This window comes from Gobio gobio, assembly GCF_949357685.1.
Source record: "Gobio gobio genome assembly, chromosome: 19".
NCBI classification, from domain to species: domain Eukaryota; kingdom Metazoa; phylum Chordata; class Actinopteri; order Cypriniformes; family Gobionidae; genus Gobio; species Gobio gobio.
In genome coordinates this window covers 50,543,196-50,553,186 of record NC_137112.1, presented here as the reverse complement: position 1 = coordinate 50,553,186, position 9,991 = coordinate 50,543,196, and the positions used below count along the sequence as shown (strand labels likewise).

Here is a 9,991-nt window from a genome sequence, read left to right as displayed (position 1 = left end):
TTCTCAAAGCATGTTTTTATTGTTTTGTATAAAGTCCTTGAGAACATCTGTCCACCGCTGGCTCTGGCTCCTCAGGGCTTCGCTGCAGCTTTCCTGGCGATGGTCCTCATCCCCTTCTTGTTGTGTTTCTTGGCAAAGCGCATGTTCCTCAGAAACTTGGGATCCACCTGTAACAGAAACACACACACGCATTACCTCCTGAACACACACACACACACACACACACACACACACACAGTGAAGGATGAACCATGAGACCCGTCAGCTGAGGGCTCGATTCAGCGGTGACTTGAGATTTGATTCAGTTTTATATCGGACTAAAGAAGAATCATCATCTGCAGCAGTAGTGTAATCAGCATCAGATGATGAGGAGTGTGTGTGCAGTCTGAACACACACACACTTTCTGCTGATGTTACCGCCTCAGGTGCAGATACCAGGGTTCTTGCAGGTTTCAGAAAGTCAAATTTAAGACCTTTTTAAGACATTTTAAGACCATAAAGATTGAAATTTAAGACCTATACGACGATTTACCAAAATTATATAAATCAAAGAAATAATTAAAAAAAGCAATGACATTAGTAACCCTCCACAGCCAACAATGTGCCAAATGCCCAAAACCTTAGGCCCAAAATGAAAATAGGCTAAAACAAACTTGCCCTCAAATAGAATAGATTACAAAACAGCATATTAATATCCTAATAGAGATTGAACAGGGGATGCTCTAGGGAGAAACTAGGGATGCACGATTTGGGGAAGATATCTAATTGCGATTATTCTGGTTAAAATGCAATTTTTTTAAAAAAGTGTAAAGTGTATGCATATAACATTTTATATATTAATGTTTATATATTAACGAGACTAATAATAATGATTATATTCAATAAATACAAATATTTAACAAAATTAGAAATATATTACAATAATATTTTAATTATTAAAAAAATAAAAATAGAGTATTTAAGAATAAATATAACAATATAATAATAATACTAATAAAATAACATTTATATTTTACAGAAACATTTTTACAAAAAAAAACCTGCTGGGTTACCTGTTAATATGCAGACAGCCTATGACTAAAAATCATTAGAAAGGTCTAAAGATTTATTGTAAAAAATAAAATAAAAAAAGAAAGAAATTCTGTGCTTTTTATCTGTGATATAAATTTCTTAAAGTCTATGTATTTAATATGCAATATGAGCCTCTTATGCATCCACTGTGGGGGGAAAATTGTACATTAGAGAAAAACATATGGGTTGTCATATACATTTATTTAGAGAGAAGTATTATTTTTCATATTTGTTACCCAAACTTTCATTCATACTGGAAGCCAGAGGGCGCCCTCGAGCAGAATCTCCACATTTCCCTCAGAGAAGTAATCACTCTAATGTGAAGCTAGCGATGTAGGATAAACTGAAGATAGAAACGCTTTGACTGATGAAACGAAGACAATAAACACGACTGCATCAAGATATGGTGTATTTGAGTTCTTCAAGCCTTCACTATTGTCATAATCATAAGGTGTGCAGTGCTGATTGAGTGCAGACTTTATCACTGTTTAGAATAATATAAAACAATGCATGTCTGCCTCATTCTGTCCAGAAAAATACAACGTTATTAAATGTAGACGTATTTTGCGGGCAGGTAATTGCACTTATCACGGGATTTGTAGTTTTATCACCGAGTACGTGTACCAACACCCCCAGAAAGAACTACAACACCCCCAGAAAGAACTACAACACCCCCAGAAAGAACTACAACACCCCCAGAATGAACTACAACACCCCCAGAATGAACTACAACACCCCCAGAAAGAACTACAACACACCCAGAATGAACTACAACACCCCCAGAATGAACTACAACACACCCAGAAAGAACTACAACACCCCCAGAAAGAACTACAACACACCCAGAATGAACTACAACACCCCCAGAATGAACTACAACACCCCCAGAAAGAACTACAACACCCCCAGAAAGAACTACAACACACCCAGAATGAACTACAACACCCCCAGAATGAACTACAACACCCCCAGAAAGAACTACAACACCCCCAGAAAGAACTACAACACACCCAGAATGAACTACAACACCCCCAGAAAGAACTACAACACCCCCAGAAAGAACTACAACACACCGATTGAACGCTCTGAGGGCGGAGCAGCAAACACTCTAGAGCTCCGCTTTCGCCATTCGATACTTTTTTGCTACAGTGTAACGTTAATAACTTTCTGCAGCCAGCATTTCTGGAAATGGACGAGGATAATACTTTTTTTTAAGACCTAACTAAATTAAATTTAAGACCTCGGGTGAAAATCTGGCCGTTTTTAAGACGTTTTAAGGCCTTAAATTTAAAAAATTTAATTTTAGACATTTTAAGACTTTTTAAGACCCCGCGGGAACCCTGAGATACTCTCCTCCATAGGGATGTAACATTACATCACATGAACCAGTGGAAGTGGAAAACACACACTCTGATGTAATCCTGAAGTGAGCATACAGGCGACGAGAAGAGTCTGACCGCTGACTTTAGGGATCTCCGGTGTTAAGACTCTTATGACTTAATATAACATGTCTCTCACTGAAATATGCAGTGGAAAACACATGAAAGATTGAAGTAAAAAATTATATTTGGACATTGGTGGCGCCATTTTGTTTGCGTTCTATGTCAATGATGTAGAATAGTTGCTCTCAGCAAACCACTGACCCGACGCTATTCTTACCACAACAACTCAAAACATGTCAGAGTTAAACAACCAACTGCATTTAACACACACACACACACACGACGCAGGAGCAGCGCACGCTCGTGCTTTCACATGTGTTTGCCGTGTAACGGATCTTATTTAGTAACAGAAAACACTTATTTTATTTAAAATCAAAAGTTTTCACTGAACATGGCTTGTCAGCATTTTAATTCTCTTTGTATACCATTTTACAGATACGTTTAAACGCACTACATTAAAACAACGTTTACTTAATTCATACCTTTAGATGATATATAACCTAGTACTTTAGATGATATATTGTGATGCTCACGCAAGTGGTAAAACAGGCTATAGATCGTTAAAACAAACATTTTAAATTAGAACTTCCAATACACAAAAACAGCCGACTCAGCTTCTTTCATTTTTAAATCTTTTCACAAGAACTCCTGCAGGTCATGAACTTTGTTTTTCCAGCTCTAAGAAAGGAGAAGAGCTGTCCATCAGTTCTCCTGCTCTACCCGAGGCCAACGACCTTTGACCCTAAACCTGAGAGGACTTCACATCACGCGCTTCTGTGGGCGAATCACTAGAGTTTCACATCGATACAGGTCAGATTTAATGTGGACATGACCCGATCACTGGCCTGCTGGAACACCGCTCCTGACTTCACACATTTTGCAGCAATTATTATTATAATTATTATTATTATTATACTCTACTCCACTACAGCGTTCTGTCATGTTCTGATCAGCTCCAGGCCTCGACATTAACTTGTGGATGTTCTGAAGAGTGAAAGAGTTTCTCTGGCCGGACCGGATGAGCAGATTAAAACATTAACAGATAATAACTCGAGAATCCCCAAAGCAAGAGAGATCCTGCTCATCAGTGGATGATGATGATGATGAAGATGATGAAGATGATGATGGGCTGGAACTATTAGACCAGAAATAAACATCTCCATTAAATGAACATTTAACCTCGATTGCGATTAATGAACGATTATTTTGCTCTTCTTTTTGCCCTCAGAGTTCACTGATAAGGTTCGTACTGTAAATATTTTCTACTATTAAAGGCAGGATGTTTTTTTCTAATGAAAGTGCATTTCTGTGTGTGTGAAATAAATTTTCACACACACAGAAATTTTTCAACTAAACATCGAAATACATCTAAATAATAAACTAAATTAACCATTTAAACTAAATTACTGATCAAATTATTGATCTAAAGCCCACACTGTCACTGTATGATACTTGAAATTTTTCCAGAATGGCTATACAGCTGAATAAAATTATGCTGCATTATTTTCCTGTTTAACACTGTAAAGCTGCTTTGAAACAATCTACATTGTTAAAAGCGCTATATAAATAAAGTTGACTTGACTTGAAACACTTCACTATCAGCAGCTCTAGTCTATGGGGCAGATTTCTGTTGCACATCAGATAGACACACAGAAGACCTACATTACATCTGAATGCATTAATGAGTGTGTGTGTGTGTGTGTGTCAGTCATAGCGTCTCTGCGCGTGATCTTCACGTGATGTGCGAGCTTCTGTCTGTGTTCGTGTGTCAATATATGAGGCATTAGCTCAACATACACACACATCTGATGCAGTCGCTCTGGCTGATGGAGACACACACACTTTACTAAAGGCTTATGATTTATGGCTTATATAAACACAGTTAGTCGACTAATCGCTTTAATGAACGCCAGCTAGTCGACTAGAACCGTCTTTAGCCGAGGCCGCCCTTCTCTGCACTGCATACACACCTTTAGCAGATTATATCCTCATCCTCTAATCAGAGCGAGTGATGTGTGGCCACACACACACTAACACACACACACACACACACACACACACACACACACACACACACACACACACTCACACTAACCCTTCTCTGCACTGCACACACACCTTTAGCAGATTATATCCTCATCCTCTAATCAGAGCGAGTGATGTGTGGCCGTCAGCTCTCCTGCGTTAGCTTTGGTCAGCATGGACTCTGAGCTGGTCAGACGAAGGGTTAGCACTAACACGCGCACTAACGCACACTAACGCACACTAACGCACACTAACGCACACTAACCAAAGCCTCTACTAGGGCTGTCACGATATCAGATTTTTCACACCACGGTTATTGTGGCCAACAAAAAAAAAAAATTCACGATATCGATATATATCGCGATATCTATGGAAATCTTGGGGGCGAAAGTTATCAAATTAATTGGTAACACTTTACAATTAGGTTGTATTAGTTAACATTAGTTAATGCATTAGTTAATGAATTAACCATGAACAACAGCTGTTCAGCATTAGTTAATCTTCTTTGTTAATGTTAGTTAATATAGAGCTGTTCATGGTTTGTTCATGTTAGTTCACAGTGCATTTTAGCAAGATTTTAATAATGCATTAGTAAATGTTGAAATTAACATTAGTTAACAATGAACTGCACTTATTAATCTTTGTTAATGTAACTAATGTTAATCCAGGAACCTTATTGTAAAGTGTTACCAATTAATTTTTACTTTGTTTATTTAGTTTTATTTTTTTACCCAACAAACATAATTGGATAATGATAAACAGGGTAATACTCTGTCACTAAACGATTGTCTTTGAAGCTCCAGGTATGAAATAACGAGAGAAAATACTGTCAAGTTCAACAGTATGATGAATAAATATTAACATAAATGTTATTGGCCATGACTAGATTGCAAATATAAGAATAGACATTGATTAATTATAAGAAAGTGAGACCGTGGACTGGCTCTGAGCGCCGCCTTCCTTCAGCACAGCTGCGAGAGTTATGGCCTTCACATCTGCTCACGTCATTCGTTTTCTCTGATCATAAATCTATCATATTGTGAAGATGCGCAGTTTGCGTAAGTAGGCTTTGGTGAATACTGTTTGTGCGCTGTCGGCGCGTTCTCCATGGCGCAACTGCAGTGGAGCGCGCTGTCTCTCACTGACGCTTCCCATCAGCTAAATGAGTTTTTTACACTTTGTAATCTCTGTAAATAGTTGCTTTAGTTTTTCAGTAACTGTTTATCCATTATAATTAGTAGTATATTGCAGTTTATTGCAGATTTATTTGAATGAAAAACTACTCTTTACAATAGCAAATGTTCTGAAATAAATGGCCTTTTTGAAATGACGCCTAGACTTTTCTTGACATAAAAGCTCACAGAAGCCACATTACTGAGAGAATCATCCTCATATTTGAATCATGACATGATTAGACATTCAGTTTTATATTTAAGTTATTTTCAGGCTCTTAACATTAAATTATAATATTTTTTTCCCTAAGTGAAAACAAAAAACAAAAAACGTGAGTCACTTACATGTATATTTACATGTATATTACTCTGTTCCCATATTACTTTGAGTTATTATGACTCTTGGGTAGCAATATTTCAAGTGTCTAGTTTAAAATAAGACCAGGTTTATGAATATAGACCATAGGGTTTAAGAGCTGCAGACATTTTCATTTGGGTATATCGTTTTCAAAGAATTCTCAAAAATGGGGCGCTTGTTAAGAGGTTAACAAGCAAAAATTGCCCCAAACTTTTTTTCTAAATTAACTTAATAAAGAAACAAAACAACAAATTTGACATTACAAACAAAGCTGAACCATTTTTATGGCTGCAACAGTGTGTAATAGAGAGGGAGGAAAAACACGGCTCAGTCAGACTCGGACACTGGAGTATTTACACATCATGTTCTCAGACCAGTCCTGATCATTTTAGATATTGGTTATCGTCAATACCGGTATATTGCGACACCCCTAGCCCCTTCACACACACACACACACACACACACAGGCCGGTCTGTAGCTCATGGCCTGGGACTCGAGCCCATGACGCAGTGAGAGGAGGATGAGCTCTTACCCCTTTCAGAGACTCATAGCGCTGGGATCGCGGCTTCTTGATGCCGTTCCTGTGCCACTTGCGAGCTGCACACACACACAGAGAGAGAGTTATTAAACATCCACTGTAACACACAGAATCATGAAACATCACCCACTGTAACACACCACTCAATCATTCATTCATTCAGACAAACTGCATCTCACACACACAAAGAATCATGAAACATCCACTGCATATATCTCACACACACTCAAACAGAGTTATTAAACATACACACACACTGTATCATCTCTCTCACACACACACACACACACACAGAGTTATTAAACATACACTATCACACATTCATTCAGACACACTACATCTCACACACAAAGAATCATGAAACATCCACTGCATATATATCTCACACACACTCAGAGTTATTAAACATACATACACACTGTATCATCTCTCACACACACACACAAACAGAGACTTATTAAACATACACTCACACACATTCAGACACACTACATCATCTCTCACACACAGAGTTATTAAACATACACCATCACCCATATTCAGACAGACAAACTGCACACACAAAGAGAGAATCATGAAACATACACTGCATCTCACACACACACACACACAGTTATTAAACATACACTGCATCATCTCACACACACACACACACACACACACACACACACAGTTATTAAACATACACTATCACACACACACTCATTCAGACACAAAATCATCTCACACACAAAGAATCATGAAACATCCACTGCATCTCACACACACACACACACACAGTTATTAAACATACACTATCACACACACACTCATTCAGACACAAAATCATCTCACACACACAAAGAATCATGAAACATCCACTGCATCTCTCTCACACACACACACACACACACACACACACACACACACACACACACACTCGACCGGGAACTTACACTGGTTGTGTGTGGTGTGGTTCTTCGACTTGGCCATGTCTGATCACTGATCACTGTCTGCTGACAGAAAAACACCACAGTTTAGAACAACAGAAGAAGAAGAAGTTAATCAGCCCTGCAGGACACACGCTAGCCGAGCTCCCTCAGAGCGCTATGCTAACGGCTAACACACACTATAAACTCCACCATCCGCGCGCGCCCGGGCTCAATACTGCGCGCGCGCTGCTCGTGAAGCGCCACCGGACACGAGACTCAACCGATGGTTCAACACCAGCTCGAGTTTACCGAGGATTCATTCAGATTTCATTTCGATACGGAGACAAACTCAACACCTACCACTCGAAGCGCAGGACAACCGGAAGAGAGAGAGACCGCGGTGCACTGTGGGAGATAAGAGTCCCCGTCTCCGGATGTGCAGCGCGGGAAACACATGTAAACAAACACATCCTTAAACAAACAAATCTAAAACTATGGAATCGCATTTTCGCCACATAAGAAAAACAAACATGCTTTTGTAATTCATAATTATGACAAATGATGACATACTAAGTCGAAACGTCATAAATATGACATGAAAAAGTGGATACAAAAGTCATAATTTTGACGTTTTACTTATAATTTCGACTTTTTAATTGTATGTGCCAGAAATTGGAATATAACTTTTTTTATATTGTATTATTTAAATATTATGCTACGATACTAGAGTATTGAAATTGAGCCACATCGTCCAATAATAATAATAATAATAATAATAAAAGTCTCACACAAACACTGACTAAAAATGTCATAATTCCGACTTTATCTCACCATTTTCCACTTTTTAATGCCAAAATATAATTAGTTTTTCTTATGTGCCGGAAATATAATATAGCTTTTAAACAAGTCCGGGTTTGAACCATATTATGCTACTAGTGTACAGTTACTACAGTTATTGACATTGACATGAGCCACATTGTCCAGTAATAATAATAATAATAACAATAATGAAACCCTCACACAAACATAAAATGAAATATAGTCATATAGCCATAATAACTGTGATTGTGAATCTGGTTACCATGGTAACCGCCACACGTGATGCAGTAGCGCGCGGTGTCCAGCAGAGGGCGGTAAACACACGTCAGATCCGCTAATGGAGCAGAGATCTCCCAGCTCCCATTCAGTGATGGCTTCATATGTACAATGTGTCCCATAATGCAGAGATGAAGGCAACACGTGTGTATTCCTCAGCACTGAGAGAGAGAGAGAGAGAGAGAGAGAGAGAGAGAGACAGAGAGAGAGAGAGAGAACCCATGATGTCCGGCGTACTGGATATTGTGTTAAATTCATGTTCCTTCATCTCTTCTCTGATGACGAGGGCGGAGCCACCTGTCACTCACATGAGATCCACCAATAGCAAACCACAACCGTCCAATCAGTTCCCCTCAGACACACTCAAGCCCCGCCTACATTTGTTCTTGTTTGCGCTTCACTCACACTAGAGGAGGAGAGACACCAGCGGGACTTCACTCTCATGATGAGGTCAAGAGGTCACACCTAAAGCAGCGACTGATCTTTCCTTCTGTGCTCTGTCAGAAGCGTTTAGGGGCGGGGCTTGGGTCTCTGCTTCAGCTGTTATGATTGGATGTTTAGGATGGAGATCATAATGAGCTCTGCAGCATCAGCGGCCCTTTAACAGATCAACTGTGTGAAGAGTTCAGCTCATGGCACACACGCGTGTTCCTCACATGTGTGAGTCCATCAGTCACTGACTCAGGCATGTTTAGGAACGGAGGTCACATGGGTCATGCACTGGTGAAGGATGATGGGTAATCGCTTCTCATCTGAGCTGCCACATCAGTGCCACAATAAACATCAGCACTTAGACTGACCTAACCCTAGCACAAAGACCCGAGGTAAATGGCTCCAGCTAGCCTAGCTTAGCACAAAGACTAGAGGTAAATGGCTCCACCTAGCCTACTGCTCAATAAGTGACGAAATAACGGCAACATTTTCCTATTTACATGTTGTGATGTGTATAGTTACATCGTGTTCTAAGACCGACGGAAAATGAAAAGTTGCGACTTTATAGACCGATATGGCTAGGAACCTTTGTCTTATTCCTGCGTAATAATCAAGAGCTGTGAGCCGTCCTATGGGTGCAGCGGCGCAATGATATTACACAGCGCCTGAAAATAGGCTAACTTCAGTCAACATAACCAATGTGACGCACACAGAGCGTGCTGGGGACTATTTTCAGGAGCTGCTTAATATCTTATTGATCTCTATTTAATCACTTATTGAGCAGTAGGCTAGCTGGAGCCATTTACCTCCAGTCTTTGTGCTAAGCTAGGCTAGCTGGAGCCATTTACCTCCAGTCTTTGTGCTAAGCTAGGCTAGCTGGAGCCATTTACCTCAAGTCTTTGTGCTAAGCTAGGTTAGCTGGAGCCATTTACCTCAAGTCTTTGTG

At 39.5% G+C, this 9,991-nt stretch overlaps 1 protein-coding gene across 2 annotated transcripts; it reads right to left on the bottom strand.

Moving 5' to 3' along the window:
* Positions 1 to 8,774, bottom strand: rpl29 (ribosomal protein L29). 2 transcript variants are annotated; one of them, XM_079844245.1, is made up of 4 exons: positions 7,879 to 8,774; positions 7,543 to 7,602; positions 6,602 to 6,666; positions 1 to 167 (listed from the first exon to the last, which is right to left on the bottom strand). In XM_079844245.1, exons 2-4 carry the CDS (start codon positions 7,577 to 7,579, stop codon positions 72 to 74), a joined length of 198 nt encoding a protein of 65 aa, XP_079700371.1. In that variant the 5' UTR covers positions 7,580 to 7,602; positions 7,879 to 8,774; the 3' UTR covers positions 1 to 71. The 2 variants fall into 2 exon arrangements, with proteins under 2 accessions (XP_079700371.1, XP_079700370.1); XM_079844244.1 differs by having other exon boundaries at positions 7,543 to 7,599; positions 7,879 to 7,923.
* Between the last annotated feature and the right edge of the window lie 1,217 nt (positions 8,775 to 9,991).